At 35.7% G+C, this 22,509-nt stretch overlaps 1 protein-coding gene and 1 long non-coding RNA gene across 8 annotated transcripts; both read right to left on the bottom strand.

Annotated features, from left to right (window-relative positions):
* Positions 1-2,640: 2,640 nt before the first annotated feature.
* Positions 2,641-7,594, bottom strand: LOC136200694 (uncharacterized). 4 transcript variants are annotated; one of them, XR_010673450.1, is made up of 6 exons: positions 7,247-7,594; positions 6,623-6,823; positions 4,706-5,895; positions 4,146-4,292; positions 3,208-3,452; positions 2,641-2,824 (listed from the first exon to the last, which is right to left on the bottom strand). It is a non-coding gene; the product is annotated as an uncharacterized lncRNA (long non-coding RNA). The 4 variants fall into 4 exon arrangements; XR_010673449.1 differs by having other exon boundaries at positions 4,375-5,895; XR_010673448.1 differs by having other exon boundaries at positions 2,642-2,824; positions 3,208-3,278; positions 3,383-3,452; positions 4,146-5,895.
* Positions 7,595-10,433: 2,839 nt separating this feature from the next.
* LOC136201063 (uncharacterized) lies at positions 10,434-21,336 on the bottom strand. Of its 4 annotated transcripts, none has more exons than XM_065991623.1 (10): positions 21,040-21,336; positions 20,793-20,835; positions 20,604-20,664; positions 12,864-13,457; positions 12,654-12,780; positions 12,406-12,511; positions 12,143-12,321; positions 11,959-12,066; positions 11,462-11,878; positions 10,434-10,604 (listed from the first exon to the last, which is right to left on the bottom strand). In XM_065991623.1, exons 4-9 carry the CDS (start codon positions 13,448-13,450, stop codon positions 11,819-11,821), a joined length of 1,167 nt encoding a protein of 388 aa, XP_065847695.1. In that variant the 5' UTR covers positions 13,451-13,457; positions 20,604-20,664; positions 20,793-20,835; positions 21,040-21,336; the 3' UTR covers positions 10,434-10,604; positions 11,462-11,818. The 4 variants fall into 4 exon arrangements, with proteins under 4 accessions (XP_065847695.1, XP_065847694.1, XP_065847693.1 ...); XM_065991622.1 differs by having other exon boundaries at positions 11,467-11,878; positions 20,747-20,835; XM_065991621.1 differs by having other exon boundaries at positions 20,747-20,835.
* Positions 21,337-22,509: the final 1,173 nt, after the last annotated feature.

A 22,509-nucleotide genomic window follows, 5' to 3' on the forward strand; every position in this document is an offset into this window, starting at 1 on the left:
AGGAGATTTCTTTTGGGTCCACCATTCTCGCCGTCTCTCTTCCTCTCCCCCTTTCTCTCTCCGCCTGCGGTCTTTCTCGCTATCTCTCTTCCGATCTCGTCGTTTGTCTCGCCGGCGTTGAGATCTGGATTCTTTGTCTATCGGCGGTGGTGTTTCGGTTTTCGTCCAACATATTTTTTATTGGATTAAATGGAAATCTGGTTAAATTCGGTTTTCATCCAATACTTTTTTTGAAAGGATTAATGAAATCTGATTAAAATTTTAAGTGAATCTAATTGTGTTATTAACATTTGTATATAATTATTTGCCAAAATTTGGATACCTAGAATTTGTGAGGCTAGGGTTTGTGCGGCTTCCTAGGGTTTTATCTGAGGTGAGTCTGGTGCATGGTTGGTTGTTTGGTTGGCTCTCGCAGATCTAATGGAAATGGATTGCTCTATTGCTCATCTTTTTTCTAGATCAGCTTTTTTGAAGAATGCTTCGCTTCGAGACTCGGGCCCTCTGTTGGGCCTAGGTCCTATGCAGCTACTCTTGTTGGTGTTGCTCCTTCTGCGGCTATTTCTCCTGATATTCCTCCCCCCGTGGATCGATCTCTTATATCTGAAGAAGGCGGCTTTAAAGCCGTCAAAATTCAGCAGGATATTTACAATGAAAGGCTCAGTCTTTGCAAGCATTCTATTATCGGGTGTATCACTCTTGCTAAAGGGGAATCTCCTTGGAAGCAGCCGGACTTGAAGGCCAAACTTTCATCTATTTGGGGTTGTTCTCCTAATTGGAAATTGATTTCTCTCGGTAGAGGTTTTTACCACATCATTCTTTCATCTGCAGAGGCTCTCCAATCTGTTTGGAGTCGTGGTGCCATTGCTCTTAGGCCTAGGATTATGCGTTTCATTCCTTGGAGCCCGAGGTTTAATCCGGACTCTCAAGTCTGGGTCCGATTCTACAATATTCCTTAGGAATTCTGGGATAAGCGGATCATGGCAAGCATTGCACGGGCGATTGGGGTGCCCCTTCGGTTTGACAAGAATACTATGGATGGTGAAATGGGTCATTATGCTCGGATCTTGATTGATGTGGAGCTTTCTAAGGAAATTCAATACAAACTAAGGGTGGATACTGACACCTCTATGCATTGGATTTCCCTTGAATATGAAAGGCTTCCTGACTTATGCTCCATTTGTCATTCCATTAGTCATTCTGCTGGAGCTTGTAGGAGGAACCTTCGTCGTGAAGAACATGTTGACATAAAGCAAAGAAATGGGAAGCAAAAGATGGGATCTCCCGAGCCCCGAGGTAGGTCTGTTACTCGAATTTGGAAACAAAAGTCAGGAGTTCATATTGTTACTGGTGAATCCTCTAAAGGGGCTCCTAAGAAAGGAGAGTCTGACAAACCTAATAACTGTGATTTGCAGATGGTACTTCATAGTTCAGTTAAGATTAGTGAGTCGGTTCTTGATTCTGATTCTGGAACGACCCCCGTCTCTCCTTCTCTTGGCTTTCAATCTTATCAATTTGATAAAGAGCTGGGAATCTTGGGTTGGCAAACCTCTCATCCCAATCCCCAGGCTTCTGAATTTCCTACTTTGCAAATCATGGAGAATTCAGAAAACAGTGATAGTTTGCAGGTGGTTAATGAACCAGAGGAAAAGACTTGGTCTAAAGTCCAGAAAAGAAAGAAGCCCAAAGATAACAACATTCCCCTCGAGGTGAGTGGTAAACGGCATAGCAAGCCGCCTTTGCGGTTTCAATGATTGTGTTATTTTGGAATTGTAGGGGCATCGGTAATGATTGCATTCAACGAGCCCTGAAACTTATGTGCCAACAACATCGTCTTGATTTTTTATGTCTTGCAAAACCTCTTGTTTCTTTTAGTGACAGTTCTGATCAGTTTTGGAGATCTCTGGGTCTTTCTCTCTTTGCCTGGAATGATAAGGATTCGCCGACTATTTGGCTTCTTTCTAGAGATTCTTCTTCTCTTTGTCTTCATTCTTCTCATGTCCAGCATGTTACTGTTCAACAACAGTTGGATGGTAAGTCTTTTCTGCTTTCTTTTGTCTATGGTAGTAACCTGGCTTCGGAAAGAAGGGAGTTGTGGTCTTCTCTTTATGGTTGTACCTTTCCACATAATAATTGGTTGGTGTTTGGGGATTTCAATGCACTACAAGAAAATGAGGATTTAATGATAGGAAAAACCATCATTAGAAGTCCAATTCCACTCATTAAATATTTTTAATGAGCGGAATTTTCCCCTTGAGAAAGCCATTCTTACTAAAAGTATTAATGAGCGGAATAATTCCGCTCATTATTAACTTACAATGAGTGGTCATTTCCCCTTACTAGAAACTATGTATAATGATTAAAAATACACTTATTAATAGTATTTATAATGATTGAAAATACACTCATTAAAAGTATTTATAATTATTAAAAATACACTCATTAGAAATATTTATAATGATTAAAAATTATTATATTAAAAATATCTATAATGATTTGGATTGAAGGGAGCTACTCGGAATTAAATATATTCCACTCTCAAATAAATTAAAATAGAATCAAACTTTTAATTATGTAAATTAGAATAACGTCAAACTTATAATTAAAGCACATAAATAACCAATTCCAAAACAAATCATGTAATTAATAATAAGACAGAACAAAGATCCAAGGTGTAATAATCTTTACACTATAGAAACTAATGTATAATCTTTCAAAATAATTGCAAGTCCAAAGTTATGCATGCGGAAACATTGCTACTGTCTTTTCCAATCCTTCAAGGATTGCATACTTTCCATCAGCTGATTTATCTGTAAATACTTGATGCCTATTAAAACAAAAAAGAAAAGAAAAATATGCAACCCATTACATAATCTTGAATTAAACACAAGGCAATCAATTACCTTTCGTTCAAAGTATTGCATTATTATCTACTTGCAAATACGCAACACACATTGTTTATTTTTCAGTTTTTTCTAATATTTATTGACACATGACAGCCTGCATAGCCTCCTTACACTGGATTGACAGGAAGAAACGCAAAGCCCATAGTTGAAAACAATTTTTATTGAAAATATAATGGATTTGCACCAAATAATACATAGAACAGATAAAATCACGTTATACTTAATATGTATGCCTTACCACTATTAGATAAGTTCTTATTTGAGTATCTGAATCAATGTATGACAATTCAGAACAGAGACTTACACAATTAAGAGCTTGGGGAAACACTGACTTGCCTTTATGCAAGCAGATGAGCATGAAGCTAGAACTTGCACCTATCATTATTAAGTTTGATGCTTAACTAAAATGTACAGGGAACAAGAATAACACCTACAAGAGCAACTCTCATATATCCAAACAAATATGGAATTTAACTTACCTAAAAGTTCCCCTAAAGTCGGTCATGATGTGAGAAATTGAATGTGACATGCTTACATCAACTTCAAATCCTGCAATCCGAAAAAAAATCTTAAGACCATATTTGTTAATTAAAAACCACCAGAAATTTGACAGTCTACCAAGGTTGACCAATTAAACTAGAAGTTGAAGAGATATGCTCAAGAGAAAGAACATGTTACATAATTGCCAATATCAACATATTGCAAATATGCACCATAAGCTATCATTGCAAGTAGAAATTATAAACTAAGCACGCAATTGAAGCCTGATCTAAGATAATAAATAGGAAAGAAATTAGGAGTTACAAGACCACTGCTTAGCAAAATTCTGAAATATTTTATTTGCTGCAGCTTTTGCTTCAATTTCAGCAGAGTTATCATCATCATGAACACAACCCATACTAACGTACCCACCACCAAACAAATCATAATTTTAGTAACATATCTAAGGGTTCAAAGAAATCATCAGCGCCAAGAGATTAGGAGGATTTGCAAAACTACAAGTTGAACGCAATATTATCAATTAATTATCATGGATCCTTAATTATAGAATAATACATGAAAGAAGAAACACCAATAATTAACAAGTTAAGCTCATAACAATCTATACAACATAAAGCAGCAAGCTAAGTTGCTTTATTTAGCTACAAAATATCAAATGCCTAGATTCATGGTAGAATTCCACCATTGTCAAACATTAACAAGTTCAGATTAAAGGAAAAGGTGGAGTGGGTCACAACTTACTTCTTCAAGAAACTCAAAGTCCACGAAGGCTGTTCCTCCTTGAACATTAAAAGATCCTTCTTTCTGTAAAGCTTCAAAACTAGATAATGTATACCCCTTTGGAAGAATTCCCATCAAATAGGCAATCAATCAATGGCCAGCTTCATGCTGCAGTCAATAAAAATAAAATGGAAATGAAATTGGCACATACTAACATGTCTAATTTCAAATAAAAGCAAGGGATTAATACATCATGGGCGCCTTGTACTTGTCCAGGTTATCCGATTAGCCTCTTGAACTTTGGAGATATCTCATTAGCTCCTGAACTTGTTGAAAATGTCTCGTTAGCCCCCTAAATACACTTGGCAAAACAAGAGATATCTTGACAACTTAAAATGCATCGCTTTAACAAAGTTTAGGGGCTAATAGATCATTCTAACAACTTTGAAAGGTTATTGGTCACTTTAAACAAGTTTAGAGGTCAATATTGTAAGCAAGTTGAGGAGGCTAACGTACATCTACAAAGTTCCGGACAAGTACAAAGGCCTAGGTAAGTAAACTAAGAGAGATGGATATCTTACTTGAACAACTCTATTGTGGTACTTCTGACTAAATGTATGACCAATTGTGTCAAGAACCAAAAATGAAAGAAGAACCAAAAAAGTTGAACTACAAAGTAGAGAATTAGCACATTCAAGTTGTGGTTCTAATACTTGGACCATGACCATCTCATCTGAAGCCAAGCCATAATAAAAATCCATCACCAGATTTTCAATAAAGCAAAGCCATGGAACAAATGCTTTAGGATGTTCCTAGTTGCATGTTATTTAAAAATGGCAGGCAGCAACAGTAAGACAGTGATCACGCAATGAAGACAATGCTTGCACGCAATGAGTGAGTCACAAGTGAAAATGCAAAAATGATCATGTAGCGCTCATGGTTATCACATAATCAAACTACTCAATGTTAAGCAAAACATAATATATTCATTCCATGAAACCATTCACGGAATACATGAGTTTTGATCTGATATCGACTAGTTTCACTTCTGGATTTGGGGGGAGATATGTAATTTAACTGCTACGAGCCTGATCTCCAAGCATGTACCAGCAAACAACAGGGCATTGATAACTAGTTTACTTTCTCTCATAAATTTTACAGAAGATGACCTTAAAATGCATGTCCAAATCATATGCAGTAAATCGTTTAGGCAGTTGGAAACTACAGGAATTTATCAGATTGACCTTTGATGGTGCAATAAAAGTGACATCCACAAAATTATACAAAATAAAGATTAGACCAATATTCTTGAGGGTTTTTAATATAATCATCATAGGAACATAACACTAAATCACTTCAACCAAATTGAGCTATTTCATCCAAGCACACACTTGTGGCATGTCATGAAAGCATGACTTGACTGTCAGCATGAAAAGATCCAGCAGACAGAACAATTACATTACATGTCATTACATTACATATCATTGATGAAGTAGAAATTGAACCCCACTCTGAACAAGAACTGTTCAGCCTGACAACTGATAAAAACCCAATCATCCATGCCAAATTTTTCCAGTACAAAATCTTTAAGTTAAGACAATGGTTAAAACAAGAATAGCACATCCTATCATTCCCAGAAGCAAAATAGTATGAATCACAACAACAAACTGAAACACATGCCATTGATGAAGCAGCAATTGAATTAAGGATCGTGAACATATCTTGGCAAAGAGACATCCCCTCAGATCCACACAGACCTCACCTGCAATGGCTGAATGGAATCTCTTAGGAGAAGAGGGGCATGTGAGATCACAAAATAGTTGTGAAGGCAGTAATATTCATGTTTTCAAATGCTTAAGCATGCTGCTTATACTAATTTTCACACACTTGCAAATTTAATAATTTTCATCATTATTATCCTAAGATACTTTCGTACAAATAAGCATCGTGCTAACATGAGCAAAATAGTGAAGAAAAAATCCATTGATAGCTAGCCTAAGGTATTGCATTTGAAGGATCAAATTTCAAACATATAAGAATTGTAAGTACAATAGAAATAAATATTTAAACAAAGCAACTTAAGAGCCTGTTGTTAAGCCTCCCCCCTATATCTACGATAACTATACCTTAAGTGTTGGATAAATTCCACATTTTCCACCACAGAGCCTGCATAAGTGATAGTGAAAGAGAGCATACATCTATAGTAATCAATTTCAAATAGTTCTTGAACAATTTTGAGTCTTCTACAACCAGAATTTTGAAACTTGAAAACAGAGGAGAGTATGAGTTATTCTAACAGCAATTAGGCAAAACAATAGTTGTTTGCCTGTTCTGAAATTAAATAATATATCATTATTATGAAGATAAGAGCACATTCCTAATTTGAAACTAAGATAATATGATTGAGCAAAGTCAATAGACAATTGTGACATTAGATTAGTAAGTCAGCATGACAAACATGAGTCAGAGAAAGATTATCTTTAGCATAATTCACTTACAAGCAAATATATCCATACTGCAACTTTACGAGGCATCAACCAGAAGAACAGATCATGATCTGACACCAATGATGCGGGAATTCTTTTAGCTTTTAATGTAGCTGTAAAATAGTCACGAAAATCTTGGTGTTGGATCGAAATGAACACAGATAAGCTCTCCCGAGGATCACTTACTCTTATTCTCTAATTCTCTAGCATATCCTGCAATTTTTCACAAATGTTCATTTTCAAAGATTGGACTTTTCACTTTAAAGATTTTGAAGTTTTTGTCACAAATGTCATGTTTAGCATCATGTTGCTCATACAAAAAAAAATAAAAAACTTGACCTTAAATGATTCGAGCCAGTGTCATTGATAATATGCATGTTTACCACAGTTAGTTAACAGGATTTTATGTAACAAAAAAAAATTATGAGGATTTTACAGCCTTATAAGTTGAGTTGGTGTCATCAAGGTGAAATATACGAGTTTTGTAACAGCAAAATCTTTGAACTCTTAGACTCTTAAACTACAACTAAATAAAATCCAACTCAAAAACCATTCAATCAAACTATTAAATCAATACAAATAGTAAAACATATCGAGCATCAACTTTTTTTACAGATTCTAAAGCCTAAAAGGTACCTGAGCAGCGGTGGTGCACAGAGCAGCACAATAGAAGTACTAGAGGACACACGGCTGAGGAGAAAACTTTCAATTGGAGATTCTTCCATTAAAGTCGAAGTGATTTATAAACCCTCATCTAAAAAGGTAGAGGAGAAAGAAAGGGTTGGTTCGAGAAATGTAGGTTCAATGGCCAGATCTAAAAAGGTAGAGGAGAAAGAAAATGTAGGATAGAAAGAAATTGGAAGTAGATCGACGATTAAGGGGAGTGGATGACTACGGTGGTGAATGGCAGAAGCCGTTGCAGGGGAGGAGCTGGGTCAGACTCTTGCTGATGGTGTGAAGGGCTCTATTAGGTGAAGCAATGGATGACTATCAAGGTCTGGGATTTTTAACTAAAGTGAAAAATTGGGGGGAACCCTAAATTGTAACCCTTGAAAAATTGGGTAAATTTTGGGGGAAGTTAAGGGCGGTAAAAGTAAAGGTGAAAAGGAGGAAATAATGAGTGGAAATTTTTAGTGAAATTGAGAAAAGGCATATTTTAGTCAATAATAGTAGCATTGTCTTTATCCACTCATTAAATGTTTTGAAAACATATTTTTAATGAGTGTATTTTCAACCCACATTAAATTTTGATCATTAAAAGCTCTTTTTCTTGTAGTGATGCTATTATGGGCTCTCATGAGAAACTTGGTTCTCCTCCTGCTGCTGGATCCTGCAGGGAATTTAGGAATTTTATTCATGATTGTGATCTTATTGATATTGATACTTTGGGTCAGAGGTTTATTTGGTCCAATGGTCGGCATGGGGCGGCTCATGTTGAATGTCGTCTGGATAGAGCTTTGGTGTCCGAGGGCTTTTTAGATTCTTGGGACTCTATCTCTTGCACGTCTTTGGCAAGGTATAGTTCTGATCATTTTCCGATGCTCCTTCAATGCAGATTTGGGGAACCAAGGATTGCTAGGTTCAGATTCCATGCCATGTGGACCAATAATGATTCTTTAAAGGGGGTAATTGCTAATCACTGGACAACATCCCACACCTCTCTCCCTCCTGCACAACTATTATCTCACTCTTAGGCCTATTCTCAGGGATTGGAATAAAAATGTGTTTGGTAGAATTGATTCTAATATCCCTCTGGCAGAAGTTCATCTTGCCGATATTCAAAAGCAAATTTTAGAGCAATGAGATTCTCCGGAGCTGAGTAGTGCTGCTTACGTCGCCTGCTCCAACCTGGATTTTCAACTTCTTCTGTAGGAGATGATGTACAGAGAGCAAAGTCGTGTTAAGTGGCTTAAAGAGGGGGATATGAACACTAATTTTTTCCAAAGGTCTGTTAAAGTTAGAAAGACTTGGGCTGGCGTTCATCATTTAAGAATCGGCGATGGGGTCCCATTTCTGACACTGTAAGATTAGCTGATCATGTTATTGAGTATTTCTCTAATATTTTTCGTAGTTCTAGGGAGCATATTGACCTTTCTTCAATTAATGAGGTAATTCCCAACTTAGTAACTTCCTTAGAGAATGAAGAATTAATTTCTAATCCTTCCATTGAAGTTATTAAAGATACGGTCATTTCCATGGATCCTGACAGTGCACCTGGTCCTGATGGTTTTGGGGGAACTTTTTATCATTTCTTTTGGGATATTATAGGGGAGGATGTTTGCAACATGGTTCAGGCTTTCTTTGATCATGGTTGCATCCTGCCTGGCTTAAACTCTAGTATTATAGCTCTAATTCCTAAAGTTGCTGAAGCTGACAGAATAGAGAATTTTCGTCCAATTGTAATGAGTACCTTTAGTTTCAAAATCATCTAAAAAATTCTTGCAGATCGACTTGCAGTTATTGCAGCAAGGATTGTCTCTTCCAACCAGTATGGTTTCCTTAAAGGTAGAAGCATTCACTAGTGGATTGCCTTATCTTCTGAGGAAATTAATATGCTTGACAGAAAACATTTTGGTGGTCACATGGCCTTAAAAGTTGATATTCGTAAGGCTTTTGATACTTTAGATTGGAACTTTCTCTTGGCTGTATTGGACTCTTTTGGTTTTTCTCTCACTTTCAGAGATTGAATCCTAAACATTCTGGCTTCTGCTTGTATTTCTGTGATGATTAACGGTTCTCCAAAGGGTTAGTTTTCTTGTTCCATAGGGGTTAGACATTGCTGATGACTTTTTCTCTCGTTGGCTTGCCAAGATGGTGAGGAATGGTATTTATTCTTCTACGTATTATTCTGGTGGAAATTCTTTTCCCTCTCACCTTCTTTTTGCTGATGACATGCTCATTTTTGGAGTGGCATCCTTGAGCAATTTGCATGCTCTCAAGAATTTCTTCATGCTATATGGACAGATCTCTGGTCAGCAGGTTAGTTGGGACAAATCTGCTGTCTTTTTTGGTTCTCAAGTGAGTCCTCCGAGGAGGGTTCGTCTTGCTCACTATCTTGGCATCCGTTTGGAGTCTCTCCCCTTCAGTTACTTAGGATTCCCTCTATTTAAAGGAGCTCCAAGAGCTTGTTACTCAGCAGTCTTGCAGACAAATTTCTCTCTCAATTTAGTAAGTGGAAAGGTAGCTCTCTCTCATTTGCAGGGCGTTTAACCACTACAAGAAAATATCTGTTTACTGACGGAAAATTCCATCAGCAAACACTGGAATTCCGTCAGTAAATCACTATCTTGACGGAATGCTGACGGAACAAAATCCGTCAGTAATACATGCGTGGGTAATAATTTTTGACGGAATATTGACGAAATATGCTTTTGACGGTTTTTGACGGATTTTGTCCGTCAGAATGTTTTAACGTTTTCTTTCTACAGATTTATTCCGTCAGATTGTTCTGACGTTTTTATTGACGTTAAAACCGTCAAAAGATTCTGACGCTTATACCAACGTCTTTACTGACGGAATTTGTTAACGTTTAAATCATCAAAATTGTCTAACATTTTCATTAACGCTTTTTCCGTCAGCATTTTTATTTCCGACGAATTTTCGTCAGTAAACTGCATTTCATAATTATTCAGGTTATTACAAATATTGGTTAACAACAATTGATTTTATGAATATCAAAACCGTTATTCAGGTTATTATAATTAATACTGATAAACACAAAAAAAGAATATGCACATAATTAATACAAACTACAATCAGATATATTAATAAGTATAAATCCAAAAATACTTGTTTACAACAGTAATCAAATTAATAAGATCTATAATAATCTAAAAAGTATTAGATTCTATGCAAAATGGCTAAAATGTGGACCATGCGCCAAAATAACCTAAAAGGTTGAGATCCTAACCAAAAAATATTGCACCATGCATCAACTATCAAAATATGTTGATATAATTTGATGGCGCTTCTTCATATTAGCGTAAAAAGCTACCTGTAAAATAACACATGTAAAATTACCATTAACATAGTAAAGCAACATTTGACTTACAAACACGACACGAAATATAGACACTAATCCGAAGTAGCTAGAACATACAAGGTCGTTTATTCAACAAACCGTGATAAGCATTGACAAAGACAAATTGCACATAAAGATGGATGATGAAAGAAAATTTATTGCCAAACCAGTTCTATAATTGGTGAAAACTGTAAAAAGACAAATCTCTAATTGGTAAACCAAATTGGACATAAAGAACAGGCTTTATTGAGATAGTCACCAAACCACATTTCTAAGAACAGAGAAAAGACATTATCCTTTCATAAAATCTCTATGTAGCATAATATTAAATCAAGACTAAAACAAAGATAAGCAATTTGAAAACTAAAAGGAATTGAAAGACCTATTTAATTAAATGTTAAAGCAATTGAAGCAAGATAACAGTATATCATTTCATTGTGTCTGCTATGTTTTCATGTAGTTGAATTTATTGCAGATAAGGTGCAATTATATGCTGCTATATTAGTTGCTAATTGTCATACATTCTTTTCCATTTTGCAAAATGCTGAAATTGATTGAGAGTTTCATTAAGGATGAAAAATCATCCGAAAACAAAAGGTTCATATTTCCTAAGGATAACCTATATTATTATTTTGATATAATAGAACATAATGTATAGAAAATAGAGAATTATCTCTTTCTTTCTAGAATATATTTCATGCCCTCTTTAAAAAAACAGAATAGACAAAAGATATGCCAAACCAGAATAGAGAAAAGACATGCAAAATCACAGCAAATAGAGAACCAAAATAGAGAAAAGACATTCAAAACCGACATCAAACGGTAAGTACCTGACCCTATGGAGCTGGTGGGTGACGATTTGATGCATTGACTGACATGATGTCTATGTGCAGTATCTCAATCTCAGCTCTCAGGTTTGCAATATCTCCTAGCACCCTTTCAAGATGAGATTCAATACCATCCACACGCGACTGGTCCAATTGCCGATAATCCATAAGAGTTCGAATGTCACGCTGCATTTGTTGGACTTCTTCAGTCATTTGTGGCATCTGAAGTACAGGTGAAACAGAAGAGGATGGTACACTTGTTGTAGCCCTTGACTGAGCGTAAAATCCAGATCCCTCTCGAAGCCCGTACAATCTAGATCCATTATTGAATCCTCCAACAGATTCATAATAAACTCTATACTAGTCAACAACCTCACCCTCCACTTGTTGCATCCTCTCTCGCGTTGCAGAAACTCTCTCCTATAAATATTGTTTAAACCAATCATTCCAAATTATATGCACCATAACCATATAAACAATGAATAAGTGTAAGAACTTACATTTATTCTACGAGATCGCTCATCAACAAATGTTACTCCATCATGGTTTCGTGTATGAGTGTACACAAAAAGAGTATACGGATCCACATGTCGGCCTAATTCACGGGACTGCCAGATACAATTGTCATAAAATAGGAAGATTATTAACTTGAATGTCAATATCACAAGATTATTAACTACTTACCAGCAGGTCACGAATCTCGAGCATCGATAATGATCCACCGGTATGACATGACATGGGTCCATTTTCCACTCCACAATGTCGACTAAGTTGACCAAGCCATGATCTCCTCTTTCCCTCAGGTGAGTCCCAATATGCATCCCAAGCGTTATAAACTTCCTCAGGCATGAATGGTGGGCGTGCTTTATAAAATTAGAATCACTATGTTAAGAGAACAAAAATGTTTGTATATTCATTATTAACTAATATAAACTGATTAGCCTTACGTTTTTTTCGCAATCCATGCAAAAATTGACTATATGCCTTGCTCAATAGGCGTGGATAAGCAGCCTTCACTAATTGGTCTATGGCTTCCTCCCAATGGCACCTTTTCTGCAAAACAAAACAAAAGCGAAGTTAATATCCACAAAGTTCATTTACAGCAGTGGCAACTCCAATACAGAACTATAAGAACAAAATTATAATAATAAAAACATAATTATAATAACATAACAAAATTAATATAAAATGTTACCATAAATTCCCTCCAATAAAAGGTTCTTGTTTCTTTTGATACACCTTTAAGTCGGTATCCAGTGATATCAGTGTTCAACTTGAAAATGTCAGTCAATTTCCTCGTTACACAACTTTGAGGACATAAACTGATATAAAGAAAGTGTCAATCAATTTGTTACTCACTTCAACTATATAAAGAAACTGGAGAATTATTAGGATATTCACTTACATCTTTCCCTCGACCCATATTTTTAAGGATCCATCATCACCATAGCTTGTTGGAGAATCTGTGGCAGCGGAAGATGATGCAGGTGAACATGTTGGACGCACTGGTGGAGGTGCTGCCTGTGTTGGTGGAGGTGTTGCCTCTGTTGGTGGAGGTGTTGCTTGTGTTGGTGGAGGTGTTGGACGCACTGGTAGAGGTGCTACCCATGATGGTAGGGGTGCTACCCGTGTAGGTGGAGGTGTTGCCCGCACTGGTGGATCTAGTGTACATGTCGGATCTACTTCACCCACTGTTGGCTGCAATGTAGGTGGATTTGCTGCATCCAATGTAGTCTGTGATGCAACTGGACTTGCTTCATCAATTATAGTATGTGATGCAGTTTGATCTACTACATTCGATGTAGTCTGTGATGTAACTAGAGAATCAGAATTATGGCTCGAACCATCCTCCATGGTGGCATCTCCCACTCCACTTATTGTAGAACTAGGTGTTTGCAACTGACTTAGGTCACTAATGATCCATTTAGGAAGTTGAAACCTCTTCCTACCACGAAGAATTGGTGATGGAGCTGGTCTTTTACCTCCTGACATAGTAAACCTGATATAAAAACAAGCATATTAGTAACATAGATAATAAAAATTAACAAAAGGCAATCATCGATATGACTAAAAATTACAATCATAAGTATTTAAACAAAATTAATAAGTGTACAAAAATTATATATGTCTACAAATTCCAATAATAATCCTTGGAACGAAATATATAAGTTTATACATGACTTCTAATTATTATCTTCTAAACGTCTTCTTCTTCCTCAATGTCTTCATCTTCCTCAATGTCATCCTCTTCCTCATTGTGTTCTTCGTCATCTGTTTCAAATTCGGGTTCGTCTAAATCAAATGCTTCATCATCATATGGTAAGTCCTCAAGTTCATGATTTGGATCGGAAAGATCAACAAGTTCATCCATCGTTTGATTGTTGTTTACAAAAGGAACTTGGAATTCTTCTTCTTGTAAGGCATCAACTTTAAAAACACCTTTTGCCTTTACCTTACACACGGCCAACCAATCAATTGTATCTCGCTTCAAACTGGGATATGACATGTAATATACTTGTGTTGCTTGCATATCTAAAACAAACGGTTCAAACTTGTTGAATCTTCTTCGTTGATTAATGTCAACTAATTTGTATTTCTTGTGAACCCTTGTCCCAACACTTTCAGACGGATCGAACCAGTCACACTTGAATAACACAGTCTTCTTCAGCGGCAATGCATGAAACTCGATCTCAATTATCTCATCTATAACCCCATAATAATCAATATCAGGCCCTACAATGCACACTCCACTGTTTGATGTTGCCTTATTTCCACTATGAGATTTCGTGTGAAATTTGTATCCATTTGTAAAATATACGGGATAACACTTCACCCGTTTTAGTGGTCCATGTGCTAAGTCATGTAACACTTGATTTTGAAACCCATCCTTCCTCACCTATATGCATAGCAGAAAATCAATCTATGAATCTAATTCAAATTTTATGAATATACAACTCGTACTAAAAATTCAATGCAATACGTACATAGTGTAGGAACCATGTCGGAAAATGTTTTTCAACTTCCAAATGAAGTTCAACCTCTGTTAGACTAGGAGAAATTTCTTCCAAGTAACTCATATATTCCCTACGGTGGATTACAACCTCAATTACTAAATTTTTGACAATTACTATAGTAGTAGAAATACATTTTATCTAAAGATGGATTGTAATCTACATACTTGATAAACGGTTGGACTTCATCACAGTTCAACAGAACATATGTATGAGCTGCTTTTAATTCCTTATCAGTCAACCATCTAACCTTTCGATTCCCAAATAATCGTCCTGGATGAGTAAATATCGAAAGATTCCCTTCAAAAGAATGCACATCTCCCCCATCATCATTTCGGGGTAATTTTCTAGCACGAGTATAAACATGTGGCTCAAAGTAATGAGAACAAAAGGTCGATACTTCTTCAACTAAGTAAGCATTACAAATGGAGCCCTCGACTCTTGCTTTATTCTTTACATTCATCTTCAAATGACGAAGATATCTTATTCCACACAATAAAAGAAAGTAGTGTTAGGATTTTTACCACATTACTCTCTCTCTCTCTCTCTATAAATATATATATATATATATATATATATATATATATATATATATATATATATAGGATAAAAAGAGGTATAAAAAGAGGTATAAAAAAGTTACCTCTCGAAAGGATACATCCATCTAAATTGAACAGGACCAGCAACTTTTGCCTCATATGGCAAGTGAATAGGAAGATGCTCCATCGAATCAAAAAAGCCTGGTGGGAATATAGTCTCCAATTTGCATAGAATGATCGGAATTTCTTTTTCAAGTTGTTCCATATCCTCAACAGTTATGACAGATGCTGTTATGCTTTTAAAAAAGAGACTCAATTCTGTAATATATTCCCACACCTTATTTGGAAGTAGTTGACGAAATGCAATTGGTAGTAAACGTTGCATAAAAACATGACAGTCATGACTCTTCATCCCAAACAATCTATATTTTCTGTCATCAACACACCTCGCTAAATTCGAAACATAGCCATCTAGAAATTTCAATGACTTGACCCATTCACACAATACTTGTTTTTGATTTCGATCCAACGTATAACACGCTTTTGGGTATTTTCCAGTATGCGGATCTTTTCTCAGCTCTGGCCTTTTACATAAGGAACTCATATCTTCCCGAGCCTTCGCATTGTCTTTAGTCTTACCAACAATGTTTAATACTGTGTTGAAGACATTTTCGAAAACATTCTTCTCTATATGCATCACATCCAGGTTATGACGAACAAGGTTTGTTTCCCAATACGGCAAATCCCACAATATGCTACGCTTTTTCCAACCAACATGAGCACCTGATCGTTCATTTACCAAATCAGATTGTGATTCAGTAACTTTCATAAATCCTAACATAGTTAGTTCATTCAAAACTTCACTTCCACTTTTCATGGGTGGGGGAGGTCCCATCTCAACCCTATTTTTCAAAAACTTGTTCTTGTTATGTCTATATGGATGATCATGAGGTAGGAATTTCCTATGACTATCGAACCATGATGGCTTACCCCCATTCTTCAATTGAAATGCTTGACTATGTTCCATACAATATGGACATGCTGTCTTTCCATGTGTACTCCAACCTGACAACATTGCATAAGCAGGAAAATCATTAATGGTCCACATCAAGGCTGCTTTTAGTTGAAAGTTTTGCTTCAATGAAACATCATATGATTCAACACCGACATCCCAAAGGTGTTTCAATTCTTTGACTAGGGGTTGTAGGAACACATCTAATCGTTGCTTAGGACTGGTTGGACCAGGTACAAAGGCAGTAAGAAACATGTAAGGCTCTTTCATGCACATCCACGGCGGTAAATTGTATGGTGTGAGAATAATTGGCCAACAAGAATACTGCTTCCCTGTTTGACCAAAAGGTTGGAATCCATCTGTACACATTCCTAACCTGACATTACGAGGTTCCTCTGCAAATGACAAGTGTGTGTCACTAAAGTGCCTCCATGCTTCAGCATCACAAGGATGGCACATTTCTCCATTTTCACATTGATGCTTATCATGCCATCTCATATGGCAAGCAGTGGCTTTCGAAGCGTATAATCTTTTCAACCTCGGGCTTAAAGGAAAGTAATACATCCTCTTAATTGGGACGAGCTTCTGTTTTTCTGGGCCACGCTTCTTTTTAAACCTTGCTTGACCACATATTTTGCAAGAAGTCAACTCACTTTCCCCCTCCCAAAACAACATACAACCTTGAACACAACAATTTATTTTCTCCACAGGTAACCCGAGACCTTGAATCAATTTTTTAGTCTCGTAAAAATTGTCAGGCATTTTGTTATCTGCTGGTAAAGCCTCCTTCAGAAATTCAACGAAGGTATCAAAACACATCTCTGATAGATGATTCTCTGATTTTATGTTCAACAAACGAGCAATTGCAGACAAAACAGAATGCTTCTCACAACCAGGCCATAATTCTTCATCACAAGCACTTAACATGTCAAAGAATTTCTTCGCCTCTGCATTTGGTTCCTGTTCCACAATTGGATTAGGAAACTCGGGTCCAGCAACATCAAAAACCATTTGCCTTAACGGGCTTATTGGCTCACTATTATAATGTTCGGTCAACTGAACTTGATCCTCAACATACATGGAGCTACTACTAGTATACGTTTCCCCATGCCTATCCCATACATGATAGTTGGACATAAATCCTTTCATGACCAAATGCAACTTGACTTCATTCAACTTTCTAAAAGCTCGATTTTCACACTTCTTGCAAGGGCACCTTATCTCGTCTGGTCCATTCATAGATGCAGGGTGCAGAATGGCACGACTTATAAAGTGTTCTATTCCATGAACAAATTCCATGTTCAATGTACGATCTTCTAACCTCCGATACATCCATGATCTATCAGGAAAACTCATTTGCAAGAGTAGAAGGGAATACGACTTTCTAGTACAGCTCCAAACACTCCAACGTAAAATAAACTTTGAATTATTCATATATCATTCCACTAATTAACTAACAAACATTCAAGCTTAACATGTCCATCTAAAAGGTACATGAATATTTAAAATGATTATTATGTGCACTCATGATTATCACCAAAAGTACAAACTAATACAAGACTTCATATGAAAATAAGCAAATTAATAAACTTGAAGTCACATATAAAAGAAGTTATAAATTAGAGAACTAATTTACTGCTGCATTTTCTTGTTGCAAGGAAAGCATTTTTACTAATTTTTTCCCTTTAAGTTGCAGTGAAGATTATGTTGTTCTTTTATTATTTACAATCAAAGAATAAACTTTTTTTTGAACAATATTCACAAGTACACACTAAAAACAGTACTTCAATGGGAAAGACATTAATTCATTTCTTGAAATATTAGAAACAAATAAAATTTATAGAACTAAACATAGTCTCATTCGGGCCTTACCATTACGGCGAAAATCTAGTCAAGCTAATGGAAGAGCATAAACATAGAGCATTAGTTCAGTTTCTGAACAGGACTAATGTTCCTGTGGTGGAATTAGTGCAAGGTTTAGCTGAAGAAGTAAGAGTTTTGAAAGAATCATATGACATGATTGATAAAAGTTGGGAAGAAGATACAAGTAAATTTGTACAGTTGATGAATGTTTGTACTTTTGGTGAAAATCATGAATGTTTAGAACTTCACTATATCATCAAACAATTTACATCTAACGCTAAACAGAGGTAAAGGAAGTACATACAACTCATGAACACGATATGGACCCCTCATATTTTTACATATCACCGTTAAAAAAGATCCTAAATTATGGGGTTTGTTAAATAAGATTTGAGTCATATCAATCTTAAAATGTTCATCGAAAAGGTAAATGAATATTTAAAGTTATTATGAATGTAAACTAAGCAAAGTAAAATCATGGCCAAGTGGATAATGATTAAACTCAAGTTACTTTCAGTTTGGTTGAACAGATAAGTCTTCAAATTAATATACTCATCACTCATTTTCTCCATTTTTTTATATTTCTTAATTTCCAATTTATATATAAATATGATTTTAGACAATAGCTATATTTCAGCACATGCATGCATCTTGATTTTCAAATAGTTATATTGTGGTCTTTTACATATAATTTTCTATTTTTAAATTTATTTACATTAGAACTTATTATATCAAAGCTTGAAATTTTCTTTATTTGAAACTGAGTATATGCTTTTAAGGAAATTCAAATCTAAACCTCCTGCAAATTAAGAAATACCTCTTCCTACATCAGAATATAGACGGCTATGTTCGGAGTTAACTCATCCCAAATGCATACTTACAAATGTGATAATTAACAAAAAAAAACACTATATGAAGTTTACATGAATGACTATATAAAAAGTAAGAGCACTGAACCCTGGTTCGAATTTTTCTCTTGTTGGCCCAAGTGGAGGTGGTAAGGTAATATTAATTGCTAATTTTCCATCTTTTCTACCTTTCCTATTTTCCCTGAAACTAATTAATCACATGTGTATTTATCTATTGAATTACTTGTTTATATCTTGTACACGACTATAGCAAACTTAATATAAAGGTTTTACGATCCTCTCAAAGAAAAGGTCTTGCTAAATGGGGTTCCCCTGATGGAAATCTAGCACGTGTATCTTCACCAGAAGGTACAGTGTTCTAATATTTGCTTAAGCACATAATTTATCATAGTAATCATTTCCAAGTATGATGACAGATATAATGGTTAGCCATTCCTAGATAAAATTAATAGCTTTCATGAAGCTTAAGAACTTCAACCTAGAGAAGATTCTCATAAGGTATAAGAAACATGATAAAGAATAATTCAGCTCTTATCCTCAATGATAAGTCCCTCTTAGGTATTAATTTATGATGCCATTAAGTGTTCTATGAATAATTCAAAAAGGTAAGCCAGCTTAGCTTCTCTAAAACACCACTTTCTTTCAACAATAAGTTGGTCCAAAACGAGCTTAAGAATTTTATGCAGAAAAATAATTACAACAGCAATGAAAAGCATGTTCTAATAAATTGTTTCAAATACCCAAATTGATGGGTAAGACAGTGTTAGACACGAGAATAAGCAAATAATATTAACTGCAGCAAGTAATATCACATTTCTGAACCGAATATGAATATGTTGAGGCAATGGAGGAAGAAAAAATGCTAGGGATAACATACATGGAAACATGTTTCAATAGAACCATTGCATCTGAAAATATGAAATTGCTTCGACAAATATGATGGTAACTTAAAATTAGATGATCTTGTTTAGCCGAACCGACCATTGAACTTCTGGCCATTTTGGCCCCCCTAATGCTAGATCAAACATATTCTAATTAAAGCAAGCATTCAAATTTATTATGTTGATAAATACACAAGCTTGCATCTTATTTAACACTGCCTAACATTGAGCCTCAAGAGAAATTTACAGTTAGACTAAGAAAATGGAGCCAATGATCAAATCAAAATTGTCGGACAAGTGAACTTGAGGTTTTTGATGACACAAGAGATGGTGTTAAGGGACTTGTTGATGCTGGAGTTACTAAACTCCCTCGCATTTTACAAACACTTAATGGCATTGATAGTATCTCATTTCCTTCTGATTCTAAGTTCAGATTTTCCATAATAGACCTTACACCATGAAGGCTTCTATGGATTCAGCTTTGCGAAAGGAGATCATTGATAAAGTAGGAAATTCTTCAAAGACTTGGAGATTATTTGCCATTATCCTATTGATACAAATTACTATGTAGAGATATACTCACAAATTTAGGAAATGTACTGCCTTAGAGGCACTTGGTCTAAAGTCAAACAACTTTTAACTACTAAAACACCAACCAAAACAATGACTACTTATTGAAACAACAACTGCAAAACAAAAATGTGCAAGGAAAACCACAAAAATCCAGGAAATCTGTAGAGAATAGGCTTTTAGTGCTTAGAGTTTTCATCTTCGAGTGAAACTAGTTACTATGTCATGCCCAAATCCGAACATGATTACAATGAATTTTTTCATTAATAGTTTCATTAATAAAAAGTGTTTTCCTTTTTTTTTGGTAAAGTGTTTCACTAAACAGTTTAACCTCTGTTATTTAGAGGAGGCAGAAAGTAAGAAATTGTATCAAACAAGAGGTCTAAGCCTTGTCACTCACCACAAAACAGCTTTCAACAGTAATCAAGCCTGATGAAAATTCCTTATCTTCCCATTGCCATCTGTCCAATTGATCATCAAAATTAACCTAACAAATTTAACATAGATATACGCAATGCATCTAATAAATTAATGATATAATACTTGAATTGTCCAGGATTGGATTATAAACAAAAAATGTGAAGCACACATTGACCTCCTGATGTGAAGCAACTGAATTTGATTCTGGTTTCCTTTAAGCCCAACACGCATGAAATAAAAAAAAGGGTAAGCAACTTTGCTATATCGATTGTTAAATAATCATAAAAAAATGTCATTGCTGAAAACAAATAACAACAAACACTCATTTTCCTAAAACCAAAAAGCAACACAGATCTAACTTACTGCAAATGAAGACAAATGAAGACAAACGAAAAATTATAAGTAACGATGCGTACCTTGTTATCTCACTAAATCAGTGAGAAAGTGCTCCGCCATGGGTTACAGAAGAAGCTTGTATCGTTCTTTCCTGCAACTAGAAAGAAAGCCCCAAACCCAATCGACTTAACCAGTTAGAATATTTTGAAAAAAGAAATTGCAAATGAAAAAGGTTGTTAAGGAGTAAGAAAGGTTTCGATTTTAGGGTTTGTATGACTAGAGATGAGGAAGATCCATCTTGCAGATAGAATTGGGGTTTAGAAATAGAAATCGCCCGAGAAGAGAGATGGAGCCATCGTACGCACAGTGAAAGGGAAATTGAGAGATAGCGATTTAGGGTTGGAAAAGTTATAAGAAGGGTATTTATATTTAATTAATAAAATATATATAATTTATTATATTCTATTTTTCTTAAAACACAATTTCAACGGAAACTAACTTAAACGTCAAAAGAAATGTCAATAACATTTTGACGGAATAACTTCCGTTGACAGAAACGTCAACATTGATGGCGGGAAATCTCCCGCCAATCATATTGATGGATATTTACGTTCCGTCAAGACTTCCGTGAATAGTTTTGACGGTTAACTTATTGACGGAAATTCCGTCAAAATTACTGACGGAATTGATTCCGTCAGAAATTTCCGTCAGGAAATCAGTATTTTCTAGTAGTGAACTCTAATTAAATCTGCTATTACTGGTTCTCTAGTTCACTCATTCTTGATCTATAAGTGGTCAGTGGGTTTGTTGAATAAGCTCAATAGAAGTGTTAGGAATTTCCTTTGGACGGGTTGTGTTGACCAGAGGAAGTCAATCACGGTTCCCTGGAAAACTTGTTGCAAAAGTTTGGAGGATGGAGGCTTGGGCATTAAGAACTCTAGGGTCTTTAACCATGCTCTCTTGGTTAAGATATGTTGGAAATTAATTCAAGGCACCAGTCTTGCGATTTCTCTGATGAAGTCTGGATTTATGGATGTCTCTGGTTTGCCTAAAGCTTCAATTGCTCCGTCCTCGATTTGGTCTTCTTGTAAGTTTGTTTATTCATCCATTTGGGACCAGACCTTTTGGTGGATTGGCCTGTCTTCAAAGCTCAATTTCTGGACTGATAGGTGGATCATTCCATCGGTGGCGGACAGATTGGATCTTGATCATCGGGATAAGTGTTGACGCTTTAATTCTGTTGATGATTTTTTTCTTAATTCGGAGTGGATTGACTTAGGCACTCTTCCTTTGGTTGTTCAAAACAGTATTCGATCTATTCATAGGGGTAGAGATGATCTTGATTTCTGCGCTTGGCAGCCCTCTACGAAGGGTATTTTCTCTGCCAAAGAGTACTATTCAATTATGAGTCCTAGTTCCTCTTCGGTGGACTGGTATAAATTTGTTTGGAATGCTCACACTCCCCCTTTTCGTTCCTTCACTTTCTGGAGAGTTTTGCACAATTCATCAACTTCTTCAGCTCTCTTCGTAGCATTCATTTTGGCTCACAG

The sequence above is a fragment of the Euphorbia lathyris genome, chromosome 7, assembly GCF_963576675.1.
Source record: "Euphorbia lathyris chromosome 7, ddEupLath1.1, whole genome shotgun sequence".
In the NCBI taxonomy this organism is placed as follows: domain Eukaryota; kingdom Viridiplantae; phylum Streptophyta; class Magnoliopsida; order Malpighiales; family Euphorbiaceae; genus Euphorbia; species Euphorbia lathyris.

Excerpts from the sequence above, each read along its gene's own strand:
- LOC136201063 (XM_065991623.1), bottom strand. The coding sequence starts at position 13,450 with ATGTCAGGAGGTAAAAGACCAGCTCCATCACCAATTCTTCGTGGTAGG. Across the intron at positions 12,781-12,863 it reads ATATGGGTCGAGGGAAAGAT|TTTATGTCCTCAAAGTTGTG; the intron begins GTAAGTGAATAT and ends TCTTTATATCAG. Across the intron at positions 12,512-12,653 it reads TTTATTGGAGGGAATTTATG|AAAAGGTGCCATTGGGAGGA; the intron begins GTAACATTTTAT and ends TTTGTTTTGCAG.